At 43.2% G+C, this 24,032-nt stretch overlaps 1 protein-coding gene across 3 annotated transcripts in view; it reads left to right on the top strand.

The window, feature by feature from the left end:
* The window catches only part of MAST1 (microtubule associated serine/threonine kinase 1), a 188,728-nt gene that overhangs the window by 45,868 nt on the left and 118,828 nt on the right, over positions 1 to 24,032 (top strand). For 2 of the 3 annotated variants that reach the window (XM_077470389.1, XM_077470388.1), the window contains exons 1-2: positions 7,326 to 7,909; positions 15,945 to 16,036. In XM_077470389.1, the coding sequence (XP_077326515.1) occupies positions 7,788 to 7,909; positions 15,945 to 16,036 (214 nt within the window). In that variant the 5' untranslated portion in view covers positions 7,326 to 7,787. Of the gene's footprint in view, positions 1 to 2,820; positions 2,850 to 7,325; positions 7,910 to 15,944; positions 16,037 to 24,032 lie in introns of those variants that run through there. The other variant, XM_077470390.1, reaches the window with a different exon arrangement.

Raw genomic sequence — 24,032 nt, 5'->3', positions numbered from 1 at the left:
CATTGAGGTCAACGGGAGCACGCCCCTGAAACCACAAGCCAGATCCTTGGTTTGCGTTTTGCGGTGTGGTATTTTAATACAAAATGCCCCTTGGGATTAATAAATATAATTTTAAAAAAAGGATCACCCCCTGAATATTTACCACTTGCTGCTAAACCGTCCTCTGAAAAGCTGTCCACTGCAGATCACTTGTAGGCAACTGCAGTCTACTTTCTCCACTGCAGGTGGCACTATTGTTGGAGAGGAAGTCTAGAAGAACAGATTTCCTCTATGGTTTCCTAGGTCACTTGTAGGCAACTGCAGTCTACTTTCTCCACCGCAGGTGGCACTCTTCCACAGCGGCACTATTGTTGGAGAGGAAGTCTAGAAGAACAGAATTCCTCTATGGTTTCCTAGGTCACTGGGGAGGCAACTGCAGTCTACTTTCTCCACTGCAGATGGCACTCTTCCACAGCGGCACTATTGTTGGAGAGGAAGTCTAGAAGAACAGATCTCCTCTATGGTTTCCTAGGTCACTTGTAGGCAACTGCAGTCTACTTTCTCCACTGCAGGTGGCACTCTTCCACAGCGACACTATTGTTGGAGAGGAAGTCTAGAAGAACAGATTTCCTCTATGGTTTCCTAGGCCACTTGTAGGCAACTGCAGTCTACTTTCTCCACTGCATGTGGCACTCTTCCACAGCGGCACTATTGTTGGAGAGGAAGTCTAGAAGAACAGATTTCCTCTATGATTTCCTAGGTCACTTGTAGGCAACTGCAGTCTACTTTCTCCACTGCAGGTGGCACTCTTCCACAGTGGCACTATTGTTGGAGAGGAAGTCTAGAAGAACAGATTTCCTCTATGGTTTCCTAGGTCACTGGGGAGGCATCCAATTGGATGTTGCCATCCCATGTGACTCTGACAGCAATCTTGGGTCAGGCAGAGCCTTATTAAGGCCCTGTCTCCCAGGTTCGGTGTGCTGTTGCGAGTTGGTAGAGTTGGAGACAGGCTCCCCATCTGCTAGGGACAGTATTAGCAATAAGTGAAAGGCTCCTGACGAGGAGAGAAAGCATAGGGACACATCTCCTTTGGACTTTACCCCGTTTGGGCACAAGACGGCCAGGCTGCATTCTGCTCTCTTAACAGACGCTCTCAGTCCGGTTGATACCTGCCCTCTTCACATTACTGGAAACCGTGAGTGCACCCAGTTAGGCAGCCTTCCCGTTGGGTTTGTTGTGAATTGTTGCTGTACTATTTCCATTTCTTCACTGCACCTGACTGTGTGAATTATTATTGCTGCACCAGGCTGAATCCCACCTACACACTTTTCAGGGGATGGTAAGCATTGTCGCCATTGTGAAAGAGCTCTAAGGCTGGCCATACACAGATCAGTTTTTTTTACTCAGCCCAAAGAAATACGGCTGTATCGATGGTAGATAAAACCTCTTCCATGCTAGAGTAAATGGTGCCACACGTGTAAGTATTGTGTTGCATATTTGAGTCAATTATGCAACAAAATTTTGCATGAAACGTATCTAAAGAAGCTGGGTACATGGGTTTTCATCAAATGTGCTTAGAGCATAGCCGTTGGTTAGTCCTTCTATTTTACCAAAGAATTTCTCAAATTTATCTTCAAGTTCCTCTGGTTCCTCTCAGTTTGCATTACTCTCCCAACTGCTCTAAATAGCCTCTCTGTCTGCCAATTACCAGGCAAAATGCTTGTGATAGTTCTGAAAGATTTGCAAGAGATTTGTATACACCTTAACACATGTACAAATAATTCAACACTCTACTGCTGATCATCTGCCTGCTCACTCCCAACCACAGGTGTTGGCTTACCCAGTGGTCCATGATCAGCCCCTTAGAACCACCGGAAAACCACCTCCACCTCTGTCCTTTAAAGCATAACGCATACAATGGGCTTATTCATAGAGACTTATCCTCAATCTCTGATTGTCTCCTGCAGCATGTCTCCAGTCTCCATCCAAGCCTACAGGATATCCACAGTCTCTGACCATCATTCCTCTAGTACAGGGATATGCAATTAGCGGACCTCCAGCTGTTGTAAAACTACAAGTCCCATCATGCCTCTGGGTATCATTCTTGTGGCTGTCAGTCTTGCTATGCCTCATGGGACTTGTATTTCTGCAAAAGCTGGAGGTCTGCTAATTGTATATCCCTGCTCTAGCATGTCTGCAGTCTCTGACCATCATTCCTCTAGCATGTCTGCAGTCTCTGACCATCATTCCTCTAGCATGTCTGCAGTCTCTGACCATCATTCCTCTAGCATGTCTGCAGTCTCTGACCATCATTCCTCTAGCATGTCTGCAGTCTCTGACCATCATTCCTCTAGCATGTCTGCAGTCTCTGACCATCATTCCTCTAGCATGTCTGCAGTCTCTGACCATCATTCCTCTAGCATGTCTGCAGTCTCTGACCATCATTCCTCTAGCATGTCTGCAGTCTCTGACCATCATTCCTCTAGTATGTCTGCAGCCTCTGACCATCACTCCTACAGTGGTGGCAAACCTTTGCACCCCAGATGTTTTACAACTACATTTCCCATGATGCTCAACTACACTGCAGAGTGGATGAGTATCATGGAAAATGTAGTTCCAAAACATCTGGGATGCCAAGGTTCGCCATCTGCAGCCTCTGACAGTCCTCTCTAGAATTTCATATGCTGAACATTACTGTATGTGTGTTCTATGAGTCCCACTATGACACAAAAGTTGTCAACTACTGGTTTATGGTCATTACATGATTGATAATGATTATCTTGTTTTATCTCTGTTAGCTGGATTTTGTCTGGTCCTAATTGCTTTTCTTTGTTTTAACAGGATCTGCCCCTGCCCAGGAAGAGCAGTGGGTAAGTATTATTTCCATTTTGTAACCTATCCTTCTATTCTCTGTGGCTGCAAACTTCCTGGCTCTTAAAAAAAAATACTGTCTCAAAGTGTTTGTCCAGTTCTAGCTTATGTCTATAGATGGTTATGAAAGTAAAGAACATACTGTATATTGTGTGTACAGAGTCTAAAGCATTTAGAGATGGAAAGATTGGAAATTTTGACTTGAGATAGATCTTGGGTAGCTTACATGGCTAAAGAAAATACCAAAGTCTGGTACATACTAACAGTTATTTGGTTCAACCCTGATGGCTGAATGAAACAAAAAAAGAAAAGAAAAGAAGGGCTGCTGTACTAACTATCCAACATTAGTACAGCAATAACGCTCACTGAGCTATTGTGTTCTAACCCCACCAGAACATTGGTTGAGAGTGCTGATTGGGAGCCAATCGGCAGACTTTTTTCGGTCATGCCCCTTCGACACAAGCCAGCCACGGCTGGCTTCTGTCGGACTGGCTGACAACACACAGGCTGAATGTCAGCTGGTTTCTAATGAACCGACTGATGCCGCCTGACATTCAGCCTGTGTGTATGGGCCTTTAGCCTATTATGTCTAGAGATGGATGTGCAATACAGAATACAGAGCTTGTCAAGTCTAGAGATAGTTTTCCCAACATATAACTTATCACATCTAGAGGTTGATATGAGGTACAGCTATTCATGTCTAAAAATGAAGATGGATGAAGAGATTATAATGAAGATGGATGGGGTATGGAGGTGGGGTGCACAGCCTATCTTGTCTAAGAAGAATTACAAAGCTTATCATCTCTAGGGAGAGACTTGGAGGGACACAAAGTACAGAGATTATCATTTCTAGAGGTGGAAATGAGAATACAGAGTTTGTCATGTACAGAGGTAGATATGGGGTATACAGCTTATCATGTCTAGAGGTAAATATAAGAATACAAAGTTTGTCATGTACAGAGGTGGATATGGAGGATAGAGCTTATGTCTATAGGTTGATATAGGGCACAGACCCTAACATGTCTAGAGGTGGATGTGTGATACAGAGTTTATCATGCCTAGAAGTGGATGTAAGACTAGAGTTCATGTTTAGAGGGCACTTATTATTATTATTATTATACAGGATTTATATAGTGAGTTTACGCAGCTCTTTACAATATAAAAGGGAGACAATACAGTTATAATACAATAAAATACAAGAGGATTAAGAGGGCCCTGCTCAGAAGAGCTTACAATCTAATAGGATAATATGGAGTATACAGCTTATCTTGGCTAAAGGTAGACCTAGGGTATAGAGCATATCATGTCGAGGTTGATATACTGTAGGCTGCACAGCTTATATCTAGAGATGGATATAGAGTACCGAGCTTATCATCATGTAGGGTCAACTGCCAATGGGGCCACTGGAATTATATTAGGTTCCCCTTACCTGCCCAGAGGCTGCCCGTCTGGTTTTCAGTTCCAGAAGTACAAATTTAGGCTCAGTCTAGTGGTTTCTTTTGAAGAGTTATTGCAGGTCTTGGAACAAATTCAGGGAGGAAGGTTGAGGGTGCAGGATACCCAAACACACTTACAGATCTTGAAGGACAACTTTCTGAAAAATCTTGCTCCAGTAGTATTAGGCCCTATATTAGCAGCCTCAAAAATAATGCTAAAGAGGAGACAGCCAGTATATCCAAGACCCTATAAGAGCAGTCAGTCCTTAAGCAGCAACCTTTGGCGTCTCTTCCTCAAAAAGGGACTTCCACACCTTGAGCTACAGTCGAAAGGCACCAACCTCTCCAGCCAAGCTTTCACAGGCCAATCTCCTTCAAGCAAGTCTTCCTTCAGGTCCTTGGCTAGGGTGATCACATTTCCAAACTGGCATTCAGCCACACCCCCCCCCCCCCCCCTTCCCATAAAAAGATGAGATGGAGGGGGATGTAGTCTCGGGGGTTGATGGGATTTCAGCGGCGGGTGTTTTTTTTTGGGCAAATTGTTGGTGTTGGTACTTAAATCATACTGACATCATGCTTGATATGGTGCCAGGATGATCAAATCACATTATTTGTATTACTACGTTGTAATTGTCACTTGCCACCATAGCCTGCCACCAGATGCAGTGTGCCACTTGCCACCCATAGCCTGCCACCAGATGCAGTATGCCACTTGCCACCTGCAGCTTGCCACCAGATGCAGTGTGCCACTTACCACCTGCAGCCAGAGGTAGATACATGGTGCAAAGTTTATTATGTCTAGAAGCGAATATAGGATGCATAGCTTAACATATATTGAGGTGGATATAGGGTACAGGGTTTATCGTGTCTAGAGGTGTACTGTACATATGGTACAGAGCTTATCATGTCTATAGGTGTTTATTGGTTACAGAGCTTATCATGTCTAGAGCTATATATAGAGTACAGAGATTATCACATCTAGAGGTAATTAAGAGGATTTGGAGCTCATTGTGTTTGAATATGGATATGGAATGCAGCACTTATACTATCCAGAATAGATGGAGTATAGGGTACAGAACCTATCTTGTCTATGGGAATACAGAGTTTATGATATCCATGGAGTACAGATCTTAAGGTGTATATGGGATATTAGGATACAGGGTAGAGAATGTGTGGATTTGGGCTTATTGTGTCTAGGGACGGCTATGATCATGCAAAGCTTATAATGTCTAGTGTATATATAAAATACAGAGATTGTCATGTCTACAGGTGGATATAGGGTACATAACTTATCATGTCTAGAGATACAATAGATATAGGAATAGAGAGCTTAGTGTGTCTAGAAATGGATATTAGGACGCAAAGCCTATAATGTCTACCAGCATACTGTATATAAACTACAGACTATATATATATATATATATATATATATATATAGGTGGGTATGGGGTACAGAGATTACTAACTAGGTCTAGATGTGGATATGAGCATTTGGAATGTATTGTTTCTAGAGATAAATATAAGCATGCAGAGCCTATATTGTCAACAGTATGTCTTATCATATCTGGAGATGGATATAGGATGCGGAGCTTATAATATCTAGAGGTGGATATAGGGTACAGAACCGATCATATCTAGAAGTGGATATAGGCTGCAGAGCTTATCATATCTGGAGATGGATATAGGATGCAGAGCTTATCATATCTATAGGTGGATATAGGATGAAGAGCTTATTATATCTAGAGGTGGATATAGGGTACAGAGCTTATCATATCTAGAGGTGGATATAGGATGAAGAGCTTATTATATCTAGAGGTGGATATAGGGTACAGAGCCTATCATATCTAGAGGTGGATATAGGGCGCAGATCTTATCATATCTGGAGATGGATATAGGATGCAGAGCTTATCATATCTAGGAAGTGGATATAGGGTACAGAACCTTTCATTGATATAGGATGAAGAGCTTATTATATCTAGAGGTGGATATAAGGTACAGAGCTTATCATATCTGTAGATGGATATAGGGTACAGAGCTTATCATACCTGGAGTTGGATATAGGGTACAACGCTTATCATATCTAGAAGTGGATATAGGTTACAGAACCTATCATATCTGGAGTTATAGGATATAGGATGCAGAGCTTATCATGTCTAGAGGTGGTTATAGGATGTAGAGCTAATCATGTCTAGCTGTGGATATGGGGTACAGAGCTTATCACATCTAGAGACAGATATGAGGGAAAAGAGTATCTAGATATTAGGATAAGGAGCTTATATTGTGTTTAGAAATATATATATGGCTGTACAGAGCTTATCGCGTCAAAAGTAGATATGGTGTACTCAAACCTTATGAAGCAGAGAAATGCATATAGGAAATACAAACCTTTCTGTGTATAAAGATGGATATAGGGCACTGAGCTTTTCTGGGCTAGAGATGAATAAAGGATAGAAAGCATATTATATCTATAAGGTGGAAATGGGGTGCAAAGCTTCCAGTGCCTAGAGGTGGATTTAGGGGTAAGGAGCTTACTTCGTCTAGAGATGGGTATAAAGGTGTGCGTACCTTATTTCTACAGATGTGGCATACAAAGCTTATGAATATGGATATGGGGTTACTTGCTTATGTCAAGATGGAAGGGTTTCATAGCTTTTCATGAACACACGTGGATATAGCACTGTGTGAATACAGTGTGTCATGTGTAGAGATGGATTTGGGGATATTTGCCATAATCTGTTCCCCCCAGGATCTTTTTCCTGCGGTTGTCTGCTGACAGTACCCGTAGGCTGCCTGATTATCACCTGATTCTGCCAAAACCGGCATGATTGGATGACAGTTACCTAATGCTTTCTGGGCATCTTAATGTACATGTGCAGTGACACACTTCTACACACCTATAGAGGCGTGCTAACTTACAGGCATGACAGAGCCAGTTATCGTCATCTACACACGTGTAGTTGACGTGTCACACACACAGGCAGATGCACACTCATGCTGAACAGTAAAGGACACAGCTGCAGTCTCTCACTGGTTCAATCTCTGTCTGCTCGCCCCCTCCTGTCTGCAGTTCTTTTTGCTGCTTCCTTTCCCCTCATAATATCCTTGTCATCCTTCCCTGTCTCCTCTCCCCCTGGATCTCCAGCATCTCTCCCTCTACTGTCTCCCAAGCTCTGCCTTTGTCTTCCCCTCCTTTCCTCTGTCTTTTTACCAATCCCTTTTCCAGCTGCCCTCCCTCTCTCCATTGCTCATTCCTTGTCACCTTCTTCATTGTCTACCTATACATCACAGCTGTGCCCGGCTCCTTCTCCTGTCCCATTTTCTTTGTCCATCTATCTCTGTCCATTATTGTCCCTCGGTGGCTCTCTTCTCTACCTCCTCTATTGTCTTGCGCTCTAACCTTCTACACTCTCTTCCCATCTCACCTCTGCTGTGGTTCCTCTATTTTTGTCCTGTCATCGTCCTTTCCTCAACACCCAACTGGTTCCTTTCCAGTCTCCGCTAATGACATGTCTTTCCTGGAGTTTCTCTGATCATCTTCTGACAACCACTTCATCACTGACAGCCCCCTGCACACCTGGCCGAGGTCACCTACCCACTCCAGCCATGTTCAGGCGGACCAAGAGGTAACATTGCTGCTTGTAGAGAAGGGCATGCAAGATGGGATTTTAATGGAAGATTAAGGTCTGCTATGTGTACCTCCCAAATATGGGGATTTTGTTTTATGTAACTGCAGCGGATGTTGTCTGTGAGCAGGTGTGTGATGACATTGCTGTATGAGCTTTGCCTATCTATCTATCTATCTATCTATCTATCTATCTATCTATCTATCTATCTATCTATCTATCTATCTATCTATCTATCTATCTATGCTTTTTTCTTTTTTTTTTCCAGCTCCATATATTCCTTTTCTATTCACCTGTTTAGTTATCTATCCTGTCTATCTATAGCTTGGCCTATTTATTCATCTCTTTACCTTGGCTTCTCCAGAGCAAATAAAATACAGTTCTCCATTTAGTAAGATGATCATCGACATTTCCACCGCTGGGCAAATTGATTATTCAAGAGCCTGTGAAGGCATATCTAAAAAGAGAACCTACAAGGGCATGTGTGATGAGGGCATGATGATAGATCTACAAGGGCATGTGTGATGAGGTTATGAAGATAGACCTACCAGGGCATGTGCGATGAGGGCACGGAGAATGACCTACAAGGGCTTGTATATTGAGGGCATGAAGATAGACCTACGAGGGTATGTGTGATGAGGGCATGAAGATAGACCTATAAGGGCATGTGTGATGAGGGCATGAAGATGCCTATGAGGGCCTGTATGATGAGGGCATGAAGATAGACCTATTAGGGCATGTGTGATGAGGGCATGAAGAAACCTATGAGGGCATGTGTGATGAGGACATGAAGATAGACCTATGAGGGCATATGTGATGAGGGCATCAAGATAGACCTACAAGAGCATTAAAATAGACCTACATGGGCATGTGTGATGGGGAACAGGCTATGCACCCCTAAACAGGGACAGTCGGCTTGGCTGAGCAATCCTGTTAAGTCATTGGAAAGGAGAGTGATGCTGGTAAATGCTGTCAGTACCACTTATCAATGGGAGGTAGACTAGAGCTAAGGACATGTTCTCTAACCTGATCAATACTTTCTCCTGGAATAGGTTGGCTGACATTCTTATTTGGGGCCTGTAGACAGGAGACTTGTCTAATTAGCTAGACATAGCTGAATCCATCAACTGCCACCTCTTACCCTTGAGTAGCTAAAGTATGCCTGTTTGCAATGGAAAGATGACCTAATATATATAAAATTAATTGTCCCCAATACAATGTTCACATGAGGAATGCATTGTTTATGGGTTCACTTTGGGGGAAAAAAAAACAATTCCTTAAGAGGCCAAAAGTATCATTGCTACTAACAATGGTTTTCTAACTTGCTGAAGTAACCAACCTTTCCCTATTTTCTCTGAGTAGTGAATATAAAATTTCTCCATCAGACATCTCCCCGAGAACAATGCCCCATCTAAAGGCCAGCCTAAAGAACAGGTTCTGTATCTTGGAAAATGGGATTCTAGCCTCCAGAGTCGAACACAATGAATTCAGCCCTGTATATATAATGTATGCAGATGAGACAGACGCCTAGGGCACCACAGAGCAGGAGGCATCTTGTTTTTTTTTTTTTTTTTTAATTCAGTCGGCATAATTAGCATGGAAAATTAGAGCAAATGGAAGAGAGGTTATTTGCCAAAGTAAGCTATGAAACATCAGCTAACCTGCTCTAAAAAAATAATTGCTCGTTATTGGACTGGTTGCTATGCAGAAGCCTCCAACACCAGGTATAAATAGGCTTTAACATAAACAGGCTGTGCGGATCTTTTTTTTTAGATGGGAACTTCAACAACACTCAGAGTGAATGCTGAGATTTCCATCTAAGCAAGGCGTACACAAGTTTCTGTACTCAAGTAGAGGTTTGATGCTGGATGGAAATGCTTTGTGTGTAATGGCAAGTTTTTTTTGTCTGCAGTACCCAGAAATAAGGCTCTTTTTACTTCTCCGGACCCGAAAACGTAGTTTTCATTTAAAACTTTGCATCCAAAATCAAGTGGAAACACGGATTAAAGAGTCAGTGCAGCTATAAATGATATTAATATTTTGGTGGATGTTGAAAAGTTAAACCACCTAGAACAGGGGTGCCCAAACTTTTTAAGAGCGAGGGCCACTTAAGCAACTTGGTAACCAGTCGCGGGTCACAATGGGCGATGGCAGGTCACGACTACTCTATAGGCCCTCCAATCCGATCCACCTAGATGGAAGGGGGCGAATTCCCTTCTAGTTTTTTTATCTGATTTTTAGGACCGGATTGGAGGCAGGCGGGAGTAAACGGACAAAAGTCTGTTTACATCTGCCGCTCTGTAGAGGTGAATTGAGGGTCCGATTTGGTAGGGCTGATTGTGTGAAAAGGGCCTAAACTGCTTTCACACTGATGATTACCCACACCGCGGGTACAGTGTAATGCACTTGTGTCTATCCTGTGGGTTAACTGAACTTTGCCATAGACTCTGCCTGTGGCAAAAGCCGGCGCTGTACAGGAAGCATCAGCTTATGGGCTCTGCTCTGCAGCCGTTTTCTTCCTCTACCACGAGCTTCATTCACAACACCAATGATGTGGTATGACGGGTCGGCAACCTGCGATCTGGGCTTGCTTACCTGCCATTCCAGAGCAGGAGGTCGCGGGCCACATCAAAGGGCTCCGCGGGCCACATGTGGCCCCCGGGCCACTGGTTGGCTACCCCTGACCTAGAAACTTCACAATTGGTAAGATCTTGGTGCTGAAAATGTATTTATTTTATATTATGGAGAATGAAACAAGAGGAGCTGGAACACACAAAGGTGGACGCGACCACATAAAACTCCCAGGTGTGTGGCAACGTGAGAGGGTAATTATGGCAGGGAGATCTTGCAGTTGGAGAATAGAAGCTGGGGAAAGGCTTAGCCAACCAGGATCCACCTTCTGCCGATTTTGTTTGGACCAGCCCTTTAATGGTGGTCATACAATATTGTTTTTTATTTTTTTGCTTTTTTATTTTATGATATTTGATCAAAATGATCAACTTTAGGTGAAAAAACAAATAACTTCCCTTCAAATCAATTTAGACTCAATTTCAATGCAACTGATTGGATCGGCCAGGGTGTAAAGGTATGGATTGTTTTGTATCGATCGACAGCATTGAGATACATTGTTCATAAATACAATCATATTTCATTTGACCAGATTTATGAGATTACATGGTGGAAACAGGGATGCGATTTATGGCTTACAATCATGTTACGGTCATATTTTATCTATCCATTGAAATCAACTTCCATGAGTGTACCATATCGACCTAATGGGTTGTTTACTATAGACTGATTATTTTGGTTGTATGAGGTCGATCGGAAAAAAAAATGGATATTTATTGAAGTGTTGAGGAGAGCAAATGTTGAAGAATTTACAATTTCGGTATCACTTTAAGCCTGCAGAACCAAACACTAGCAGATAATGTGGGAAAAATAAAGGAATGTAAACATACCTGGAGTGAGAACCCCATTGCAATGGCCACAGCAGATATGCAGCTGCAAAAACAACTCACAGGGATATCACTAAAAGAGTCCCCAAGACATGGACTCATTTCTCAGGGGGTTAAAAACTCAAGCATCTACCCAAACCTAACATTTCAGCATCTACCAAAAATTGTCTGATCATCTATGAGCTAATGCAAAAGCAGCCTATTAAGTCTCTGCTGCAGGCTAGCACTGGTGCAAATCCAAGCTCAGCCAACTGAGACATAAAGTTATAAGCAGTGCTGGAGGATCCCGGTAGGGGGTTGCTGAAATGGAACATCTGATTTAAGGTCTGCTTTTGTTAACCCTAGATGCTGGGGAGGGTGTGAGCCTTACATTAGCATTGTTTTTTTTCACGTTCCACATGCTATATCTATGATGAGGGTCCCTTAGCACCTCCGATTGCTGTGATATCTAGCGGCCTTTCATTGCAGCCAATAAACATGCATTGCCTAAAGGGGTTCATTACCCATCCTGCCACCTTTCCTGAGTAATTCCTGAAGGGTAGGGGCTCATTTTATGCAAAACACGCCTTAAAACAAATTATGTTGTCACTGATTTATTGTAGGTAGTGAGCTATGTTGTTTCAGACATCAATGTAGGTTTGAACATATACTGCCCACTGTCCTACCCTCTACACTCCTCTCCTGTACATACTGCCCACTGTCATACATTCCACGCTCCTCTCCTGTACATACTGCCCACTGTCCTACTTTCTACACTCCTCTCCTGTACATGCTGCCCTCCCTCATACATTCCACCCTCCTCTCCTGTACATAGTGCCCACTGTCATACCCGCCACACTCCTCTCCTGTACATACTGCCTACTGTCCTACCCTCTACACTCCTCTCCTGTACATACTGTCCACTGTCATACCCGCCACTCTCTCTTGTATATACTCCCCACTGTCATACCCTCCACATTTCTCTTCTGCATATATTGCTACCTGTCATATCCTCTACACTCCACTCTCTTGCATATACTGCTCACTGTCATACCCTTCACATTCCTCTCCTGCATACACTGCCCACTGTCATACTCTCCACATTTCTCTCCTGTACATACTACCCACTGTCATACCCTCCACACTCCTCTCCTGGCCATGGTGCCCTCTGTCATACCCTCCGCACTCCTCTCCTGTACATAGTGCCCACTGTCATACCCTCCACAGTCCTCTCCTGCATATACTGCCCTTTGTCATACCCTCCACACTCCTCCCCTGTACACACTGCCCACTGTCATACCCTCCACATTCCTCTCCTGCATATACTGCTCTCTGTCATGCTCTCCACACTCCTTTCCTGTACATACCGCCCACCGTCATACGCTCCACAATCCTTCCCTGTACATAGTGCCCTCTGTCATACCCTCCACACTCCTCTCCTGGCCACAGTGCTCTCTGTCATACCCTCCACACTCCTACGGCATATACTTCCCTCTGTCATTCCATCCACATTCCCCCCTGCATATACTGTTCACTGTCATACCCTCCACACACCTCTCCTGCACATACTGCCCACTATCATACCCTCTGCCCTTTTAGGCACACACTGCTCTCTTTCACACCCTCCACAGTCCTCTCCTACACATTCTGATCAATAGGACCATTCACACTCCTATCCTGCACATACAGTTTGGATTCCTTTCTTGCACATGCTGCTCCTTGTCCACGCATACTGTAACCTTGCCTTTTCTGGATCGGGCACACTTTTAAGAGTATCTATCAGTACATTTAGTTTTTTTCTATGGCTGGTTAGATCCCTGACAAGGAATAACAGATTGTGAAATCTACCTCTTTAGGCTCTTTACTGTGCATGGCCAGGAACCATCTCCAACTTCTTATTGACTGACAAAATGACGCAGTGCATGTTCACTGGAAGTTTTTTCTTCCCTTGTTTCTAGATAAAACTGACCCATTCATATCTTAGAAAATATCTGCACACTTTGAAGAATAAAAAGTCGCAAGCCTAGATCTGTTGCACGCACCACATGCATTTATTATGTTGTGCATGGACCCAACTAAGTCTGGGGGGGGGGGGGCTTGTATTGACAGGACATAGGAGTTAAAAACATGGCTCTTCAGAGGAGTACTGAGGCAGGGTGATCTGATGTTTTAATGAAGCTATGTACAGCTCCCTGTTTGTCTCCCCATCCAGCCATGATCTGTTTGCATTGCATGGAGAAGCGCAGAGATGTAAAGTGTATTAGTACAGGTTGAGGGCAAGCTAACAATGCTGAGTCTGAAGATGAACATTTGGAGACGCTTGATAGGATGACGAGTGGGCTAGTAGGTAGCAGGCAAAAGGAAGGTGAGGAGGCCTCTGTTATTAGAATAATGCAGTAAGTTTGATTCAATTTAAGTGGGAGATAGAATGTCGATTGGAGGATCATTAGTTAAGAGTCTGAGCTGATACCATTGAGTTTATTGGAAGCATTACACTATTGATTGTTGGGTTTCTGCGGGCAAAGTTTGGATGAAAACTTCCAAACATCAAAGAAATTTCTGACCCATAATTTATTTTTGCAAAGAAGCCTCCACCCATTCCACACAAAAGATGTAAGATAAATTTATCTCAAAATAAATAGATAGTGGGGGGGGGGGGGGGGGTTCTAGGTAGATCCACGCTACAAGGTTTATCATAATAAGGAGTTGCTTGCAACCCCTTGAGATTTTAATGATCGGGTAATTGAGTAGACCTAAAAGCACAAACTCCGGGGTTAGAGGTAGGTAATATACTAAGTGTGTGGTAGCATAAAGCACTATTGAGTTCCAAAAACATTTAAACCTGGGGCACACCCAAAAAGTATGGAACAATTCCACATCTAGTTGCCCACATTTTAAGCAGCAAGAAAAGGAGCTTAGGCCCATAAGGTAGGAGCGATGCGGAGATATACAAGAATGATGAAAAAGTCGAAGCATCATTTTGTGATACTTTGTAGCTTTATTCATTCCCTAGGACAAACACAATTCATTTTAAAAGAGCATCAACCCAAAATTTGGTCTGTTTGTTAAGAACATCCTCTGAAGAGGAGTAGGCTAGCGACTGTCTGAATAAATTGTATAAAGTGGAAATTGCATTTTCAACTGGGTTAGGATATCCCTGATGCATACCCAAGGTATTTTCCCAGTAACTTCTGAGAAAATGTGAATAGAGACAATTTCAGTTGCCACCACTTAAGAATGGGAAGGCAAGAAGGTCAGAGTTGTTCCATAGGGAAAGTAAGAGAGATACGTGGCTGTTTAGTAGGTAATGCGTACGCATTTTGTGGCACGCCATGTGGAGTATAAGAGGGGACCCCCAGACACCTCTATGGGTAGAAGTTCTTTATAAATGTAGCGCAACCTCTGAATGGGGCGCTGATTGATAATGTTAATGTCACCAATAATGATGATGACCAGGGTTCTTTCCCACTAGTGCAGAGGCTGCACCTAAAGACCGGGTACAAGCACATATACACAAGAAATCATTCTATGGGAATGTCATATATGTGATTTATTGCTGATTAAATCACAACAGTGGTCTCCAAAGTGCAGCCCGGGGACCGGATGTGGTCCATGGGGCACTAGTCCTCCCACTGATACGAGGAACTGTTCCTTCTACACCAACATCGGGGCACAATACCTGTTACTAACCCCAACAAAAGAGCATTAATTCCTACCAATGATGGGCCATTATTCCTCCCACTGACACCAATGATGGGGCATTGTTTACGCTCATTGACGCCAAGGGATTTTCTATTTCCACTGGCCACAATCCGTCCCCCTTAAGGCCTGAAGGACAGTAAACTGGTCCTTTGTTTAGAAATTGTGGAGACCCCTGAATTACATTATGAGTTGTGTAGCAATTGTATACACTATATTATTTTTTTATTTAATTTGCTATTTTATCCCACAAAAGTGGAGTTACACTTGAAATGCGCATAAAACAGAATGATACGTGGATTTTTGTGTGGTTATCATTCATTTTAGTGTCATTGCTTGATAATTAACATACCCTATAATTTAATTAAACATTAAACCAGTCTGCCATGCATAGGCGTGAACTATCCACATGGAAATGAATGGGATATGATGCACTGAATGCAGGAATGTAAAAGATTAGTAAATTGCTATATAAAATAGACAAATGTGAACCCAAAACAGAATAAAAAAATTACAATAGGTTGAAGTCAAGCGATAGGGCTTATCAGATCCTGTTCTTCAGAGCTGACACTCTATTAAAGAAAGTATGTCAGGCGTAATAGAGTAGGTAGGCAGCACATACATCATCTATTATTCAGGAGCGTCTGTCTGGGGTTGTATGTTCCGTGTAGCACATATGTGTTTGTCTGTACATGTACAGCCTCTCCCTAGAGGTGTCACGCTGCCTCTATTATCTGCCAGCTGAGCCGTCTTGTCTTGGATTCCAGACTCACTGTCTGCACTGATCTCCAGGCAGTGTCTGTCCATCAGATGCGGTCTCTCTTCCTGTACAAAATAAAGTGTACCTGTTCCCCTAGATGACATGCATATTTATTTCTGGCTCTTTTCTTTGTGTCTTGCAGTTGCAGAAGCAGCAACAGAAAGAGCCTGATCCTGACAAGCAGCAGCTCTCCGACGCTTCCTCGGCCACATTCTCCTCTGCCGGGGCACATAGGTAAGCTCTTTGGAAACGCAGGGCAATTAAAGAGACTGCAGTCTTATTCAGTGCAGTGCTATAAGTCAGACTACTTAACGCATGAAATCATGCAACAAACTTCAGCAAACAGTTAAAGTGTGCCATAATACATCCATAAACAGTGAATGAATAATAATAATAAAAAATCCTGTAATAGTGATTCTTCACAATATCTTGCATCAATACACATAAAAGTGCCCGTGACACCCATCAACCCTCTTGTTAGATGCACCACGTGTCGACATGCAGACAAACAAATGTGCTCACCCCCCTTAAGACTTCAATGTTATAAAAGGTCTAAGGGCCGGTTCACACTGGTGCGATGTCAGAGATCGAATGTGATTCGCACTGCAGTGAAAATCACATGCGATCTCTGTGCGATGCGATTTCAGCCATAAAGTTCATATGGCTGAATTCGCATCAAACTCGCACAGGACCCTTTTTATTGTCCGCAGCAGAATCGGATCCCATGGGTTTTCACACCCATGCGATCCGATTCCTTTCTGAGTTCGCACTGCGATATGCAAACTGATTTGGGGGTGTCATTCATTTTTACCTGACACTCCCAGCAGTTCGTATAGGGCAATGTGAATTTCCGGCCAGGAAACATGCAATGTGGCAACCCGCAGTGGATTCGCAGGGTTCCCGCATCAAGCAGTGGGAACCGACCCTTAAGCATGCCAGAGTATAACACCTTTCTGTTATTCCAGGGGTTCCCCACCACAGCAGCAAGAAATTTCCCTCCCGAATAAGGGCCGGTTCACACTGCTGCGATGCGGGAAGCCTGCAAATCCACTGCGGGTTTCCGCATTGCATGTTTCCCGGCGGAAGTTCACACTGCCCTATGCGAACTGCTGGGAGTGTCAGGTAAAAGTTAATGACACCCCCAAATCAGTTCGCATATCGCAATGCGATCTGCAAACTCGGACAGGAATCGGATCGCATGGATGTGAACACCCATGCGATCCGATTCTGCCGTGGACAAAAAAAAGGGTCCTGTGTGAGTTTAATGCGAATTTAGCCATACTATCTTTATCGCTGAAATTGCATCGCACAGAGATTGCATGTGATTTTCACTGCAGTGAGGTACGAATCACATCCGATCTCTAACATTGCACCAGTGTAAACCGGCCCTAAGTCAATATTGCAGTCCTTCGCCATCAAAAACAAAAATAAACACTCCGAGTCGTCTCTGTATAATGCTTTATTAAAATATACTGCAGTGTTCTCACATAAAAAAGTATCATAGCGATCATGCAGTGACCAGGTGCAAGTTTGGGTATATCCTCCACACTAACTCACACAGCGGCTTCCAGGTAGCGTGATGATGTCAAGCGACTGTCTCCATCTTACGCATTTTGCCCCCAAGATGGGGCATCATCAGTTTGCTTAGTATATTTATAGGGAGAATCACACTGCGTGGTCACTTTGCTTTTTATATTGTTCCCTTCAGTCCTGCACAGTTGTATATGCCCCTCTCCTGTACTGAATTCGCTTACTCTGATATCGCTGCAAACTCACAGCGTGCATTAGAAGCTGCAGCAAGTCAGATTAATCCTCATTCATTTCCTGGGTTAAGAATGTTTATCCTCAGCTAGTTCTTTCCTCCCCAGCCTGGCCGTCCCCTTTCATTAGTTAAATTTCACTATAAATCATGGAGGTTCAGCATCCCGTGTGGGTGTTACAGCCACCCATGAAGGCATTATGATATTTGCATAACCACTCCCAAGAGCCAGCCCACTGCTTCCATCAGAGTGGAGTACTGATGCAGGATGCTTTCAAGAAGCTATGTACAGCACCCTCCCAACAGCCATTATCTGCCTGCATTGCTTGCAAAGTTTTATTTAAAAATTGTATTATTTTATCATAAATATTTAAATTTATGATAAATACTGTAGGTTCAAATTGTTGACTTCCTTTTAAAAAAAATAACTCTTTATCTGGCTGTTATGCCATATAGAGGCTAAGCCAGAAAAAAGTTGACAAATCAGGAAAGCGAAAGTAAAGTTGAAAGTCAGATTGAGGAGATGGACCCATGAGTACCCTGAACCATCATGAACTGAAACCTCTGCACCATCACCCACCGGGAGCAGTTACTTTATTACCTGCACCCATACACATAAGGTGTAAAGGAAACTTGTTATGAAAGAAGCATGGAGGCTGCCATTGCTGACCTCTCATTCTAAAAATGCTAGTTGCTTGGCTGTCATGCTGGCCTTTTTTCTTCAATACCTTACAAACATGCAGACCAGGACTTCTGCCTTTCTCTAACTTTCCTGAACTGCACACTTGCCCTGGTTGGTGTATTTCTGAATGTGCTAGTCACCTGGCTGTCAAGCTGGTTTCAGTACTGGTCTAGGACAAGTATGCAGAAAAGGAGTTCTGGTTCTGCTCTTTTCTGCATACTTGTTTCAGGTCAATGAATATAACCAGATTGATAGGCAGGCAACGTGCATTTTTAGAAGGTGGTCAGCAATGTCAACCTTTTAATAACAGCTTTCCTCTAAAATATAGTTATGCGCGGTTCTTTATTGAAATAGTGTAATCTCCAATGTCTTAACTGTGTGTAAAAAACAGCACCAAACTCTGCCCCTCTGCCTTGCAACAAATCCATCATATGACCAAAAGGTTTGTGGACATCTGACCATAACACATAAGAGCTGGTTGAACATGTTGTTCCAAAACCATGGGTATTATTATGGAGTTGGCTATAAGAGCTTCCATTCTTCTAGGAAGGCTTTCTACAATATTTTGGGAAGTATCTGAGAATTTGTCCACATTTGGCATTTAGTGAGGTCAAGTACTAATGATGAAGCAGAAGACCTTCAGTTCATCCCAATGGTGTTCAGTAGGGTTGAGGTCAAACTGAGTTCCTCCACATCAAATTCATCAAGCCATGTCTTTATGGAGCTGGTAGTGTTCAGAATCACAGTCATGCTAAAAAAGAAAAAGGTCTTTCCCAAACTGTTAACTACAAAGTTGGCAATTGTCTTTGTATGCTGTAGTATTAACAATGCCCTTCACTGGAAACACCTGAATTCCATAATTCATATACCTGTAGAGTGGAACAGGGGCTGGTAAGAGCTTGTATAGGGGAATAGGAGCCAATAACACCTTGTATAGTGGAACAGGGGCCAGTAAACACCTTGTATAGTGGAACAGGGGCCAGTAAACACCTTGTATAGTGGAACAGGGGCCAGTAAACACCTTGTATAGTGGAACAGGGGCCAGTAAACGCCTTGTATAGTGGAACAGGGGCCAGTAAGGACCTTGTATAGTGGAACGGGTCAGTAGAAGCTTGTTGTAAGGTACCTGTGATAGGTAGTGTCCGAAGTGTAACTTGAGTGCTGAGGATTCAGTCGAAAACGTAGTCAGGCAGATCAGAACGACAACAGATCAGGCAAAGTGGTACATGATCAAAATCCAGAGATTGGTCAGGCAGGCAAAGGTCATACACGAGATGGCGATGAAGTACAAAATCAGCAGGCTAGAGAGTAGTCAGGAATTCAGACAGAAGTTCAAATACGGTATTCAGAGTCAAAACACCCAGGAAGCTAGTCCAAACAAATGGGCACTGAGAGATGGGAAGTGCTGCTATTTATGGGCTGCTTTGATTGTAGATTGTCCACAGCTGACAGAAGGTGGGGCTAATGAGTCCAAGGTAATGCATCAAACTAAGAGAACATAGCTATAACTCCAGAGCTCCCCTGTGGCCCAACAAGCAAGACTGCAGCTATGGGATCAGGAACATCCCAGTTCAAATATACCTAGGCACATGACACTTGTATAGTGGAACAGGGGCTGGTAAGACCTTGTATAGGGGAACAGGGGCCAGTAAACACCTTAAATAGTGGATCAGGGGCCCGTAGGAGCTTGTATAGTGGAACAGGGGTCAGTAGGAGCTTGTATAGTGGAACAGGGGTCAGTAGGAGCTTGTATAGTGGAACAGGGGTCAGTAGGAGCTTGCATAGTGGAACAGGGGTCAGTAGGAGCTTGTATAGTGGAACAGGGGTCAGTAGGAGCTTGTATAGTGGAACAGGGGTCAGTAGGAGCTTGTATAGGGGAACAGGGGTCAGTAGGAGCTTGTATAGGGGAACAGGGGTCAGTAGGAGCTTGTATAGTGGAACAGGGGTCAGTAGGAGCTTGTATAGTGGAACAGGGGTCAGTAGGAGCTTGTATAGTGGAACAGGGGTCAGTAGGAGCTTGTATAGTGGAACAGGGGTCAGTAGGAGCTTGTATAGTGGAACAGGGCTCAGTAGGAGCTTGTATAGTGGAAAAGGGCTCAGTAGGAGCTTGTATAGTGGAAAAGGGCTCAGTAGGAGCTTGTATAGTGGAAAAGGGCTCAGTAGGAGCTTGTATAGTGGAACAGGGGTCAGTAGCATCAAGCTTGTATAGTGGGACAGGGGCCAGTAAGACCCTGTATAGTGGGACAGGGGCCAGTAACACAGCAAGAATCCTTGGTTAAGCTTTGCTACAAAACTGAATAGAGTGCTAAAAAAAGAAGAAAAATAGGGTTTAAACGTTTATTGAGCAAGATTAAAAGCCTCTAACTGGGTTCGGCAAGGTCATCATTTGTCACACCAAGCTGTGTTCCTGAATTTGATCAGACAGGGACGCTGTTCACAAAGTAGGTGACCTCCCTCGATTAAACATATAGCAGTGAGTTATGGAGCTTTTCCTGCCCACTGCAGCATAAGAAACAGCCCGGCACCCACCCTGAGAATTATGGCTTCTACAGATCACCATTTTTTTTAAACAAAATTTAGAGGAATTGTACCCCCTTAAATTTTTATTTTTTTCATCCTAACTTATCATTTTTGCAGGGTTGCCTGTAATAAATACGCTCACCCACTCATCAAATGCAGCATTGAGCACTGCTCTGCTGCTGCTCACTAGGGCCACCATGTTCCTCTGTAATGTCATCGGGAGCTAGGTGGTTATTGCAGCCATACCCTGATGACAAGCCACTAGGTCTTCCTCCTCTAAGGTTTTGATGCTTCAGCCAGTACTTCCTGGGATATCTATTATGTATATGTAGTGACTGATGTCTTTCTCACTTAGGCGAGAATGGAGGCAAGGATGATGTGGTCCATAAATTAAAAAAAAGTTTTTTTTTTTTATGATTAAGGAAAGAGAAGGAATACAGTTGGACAAAGGGGTATTTTGGAGTGAAGATTTATACATCTATGACTAAACTAAATAATTTTTACATTTTTTTAAGGATATATATTTTTGATTGTTTTACACAAAAAAGTCCTTCATCAAATGTTTTCATTTTTCTAAGTGCCCTTTTATATCTTTGAGTTGTCGTAATAAAGTGGCAACACATATTACGTGTGTTTATGCTTTGCAGTGCCATTTATTTTGAATGTCAGCCCAATACAATAAGGCAAAACACATAAGTTGCAGTGCAAAATAGTGCATTATGTTAAAAATCTTGTGTCATGTCTGATTTTTCAGGACGCTTTGCAGTGCTGCCTTATCGCAACCAGAATTCATTTTGACTTCAAATTTCGATTTAGTTTTAGTCATAGTCTTTTGACTAAAATGCCATTTTCGTTTTAGTTGTATTTTAGACATCTGAATTGTTTTAGTCATATTTTAGCCGACTAAAATCTCTTACATTTTAGTCAACTAAAATCGAACGGGTTTAGTTAAATTGTAATGCATTATTTAAACATTTCTCTAGAATTTCCAAACTACCGTAATTACCATATAATACTCCTTTAGTAAAAATCAAATAACATGTTATTATTTCTGGTATTAAGGTTTGAACATGCACTATAGAAATAGATTTAGCCATTGTGATATATAACGTCTTTATACATAAATCCAAGTTTCTTAAACAAACAAAAATATTGCTTTTTGCTTTAAAATACAAGAACCCCCAAAAAACTGTAATGCCACTGCACAGATTAGCTGAATATATTAGCAACATTAAATATTAAGAAAAAATATAAGAAAAGCCTTTTTTTTGCCATCTCTGTTCCATTGCAGGGAGATTTCCCATGACTTCCTGTCCCATGGCCATACACGAAGTAAGAGGAAATCCCTGCAAATTAAAGTGATTGTAAAGGCAGTTTTTTTTTTATCCTAATGCATTTTATGCATTAAGATAAAAAAACCTGTGCGCAGCAGCCCTCCTCAGCCCCTCTAATACTTACCGGAGTCCCATCTTTATCCAGTGATGTGCACTAGTGCCTCGGCCATCCGGGACTCTACTTCCTGATTGACTGGGACACAGCAGCAACCATTGACCATTGGATCCTGCTGCTGCCAATCAAAGTCAGTTAGCCAATCAGGAGAGAGAGGGCAGGGCCAAACTGCGGAGCTGTGTCTGAGCGGCGCGGGCACCCCTATAGAAAGCTCCTTGCTGTGAGGGCACTCGAAAAGGAGGGAGAGGCCAGGCGCACAGAAGAGGGACCCGAGAAGAGGAGGATCTGGGCTGCTCTGTGCAATACCATTATGGAGAGCGGGTAAGTATAACATGTGTTTAAAAACTCTAAAGACTTTTGTTTTACTTTAGGGGAATTCCTTGGGGACCCCCAGGTCAGCAGAATCAGTGTCCCTATTACAAGTTTCCCCTCTATTAAGGACTTTTGGGATTTTCTTTTACTTTCTTTTTCAATGATAATGATAAACAGGATAAATAGAGAGAGTCAATCTCCTTAAAGTGGAACCTCCACTTATCTGCTTCCTCCTCCCCTCATGTGCCACAATTGGCATCTTTCAGGGGGGGTGGGGGAACGGGCACCTGTTTTTGACAGGTACCCTTCCCCACTCTTCGGAAGTTCGGTCCCCTCTTCCTTCCTCTGCCGCCGGGCCAGTAAGAAAGCGCAGCATGCTTGGCGCATGTGTAGTAGGGAAAGACTTCACTGCCAGTTTCACTTACCAGGAATGGCGATGGCGGCACTCAGAAGTCGATCCGAAAATCGGCTGGGGTGCCAACATCACAGCAGGTAAGTGTCCTTATATTAAAATTCAGCAGCTATAGAATTTGTAGTTGCTGACTTTTATTTTTTTTCCCCGGGCGGAACTCCTGTTTAATGGGGGCACAGGCAGCAATAATAACTCTCCACTCCATCCAAAATGAAAAAAAGTTTTGCCTTTCGTTATACTTTTATTCTACATTCATCTGTGTTTGAGGCTGGATTCACACTAGAGATTACAGCAAGACACAGCAGGGGTCCGGTGCGTCTCCATTCATTGTTTCAGGTCTGATTTAAGCCCACATTTTTTACTGAATTCGGACCTGAAATGGACCAGAAGACGCACAGGGCTCCTGTGCAATTCGCACTTAAGCCTCTGCAGAGATGTGTGAATCGGGTCCATAGAGAGCCGGTCACAAACTTCACCTATGCAAACTGGATGTGGGGGAAATCCGCATCCAATTCACAATAGTGTGGACCCAACCTGAACTGACAAAAAATGCTTTGTGCCAGAAACATGATTATTTTGTCTTTGTAAAAAGAACAACTTGCAGAATAAATGATGTAGTTAACCCTAATTAGTTTTTAACCCTAACAATTCTAGATAACCCCTATTATTTTTATTTACTCCTTATTCCCTTCCCTTAGTTTTTTTTTTTTTTTTAAGTGTGACTTAACCCACTACAGTAAGGCCGGGTTCAAACTGGAACCAGCCGCGGATCCCACTGGAGTGCTGTGCATCCCTGTTCCCCGTTTCAGGGCCGAATCTATGCCTGAAATCAGCCCTGAAACAGAGCCAAAGATGCACAGCGTTTCTGTGCAGTGCACTCCGCAGCTGCAACAGAGATATGTGAACCCGGCTCCATAGGGACCCGGTCACATTCTCCTGCTATGTGAATTGGATGCAGGGAAACCCTGGCCTTAAAGTCTGTATATGCAGTAAAGCATGCTTGTTATACTCACAGTGGAACCTAAGGGGTTAATCATGTGCATTGTGTAAAACAGCTGTTTGATCCTGTCTTCTTTGGTCCTCCCCTTCTTCCACT

The sequence above is a fragment of the Lithobates pipiens genome, unplaced genomic scaffold (assembly GCF_037356315.1).
Source record: "Lithobates pipiens isolate NorthernLeopardFrog02 unplaced genomic scaffold, aLitPip1_a1.2 Scaffold_8, whole genome shotgun sequence".
NCBI classification, from domain to species: domain Eukaryota; kingdom Metazoa; phylum Chordata; class Amphibia; order Anura; family Ranidae; genus Lithobates; species Lithobates pipiens.
This window is presented reverse-complemented; position numbering and strand designations above follow the sequence as displayed.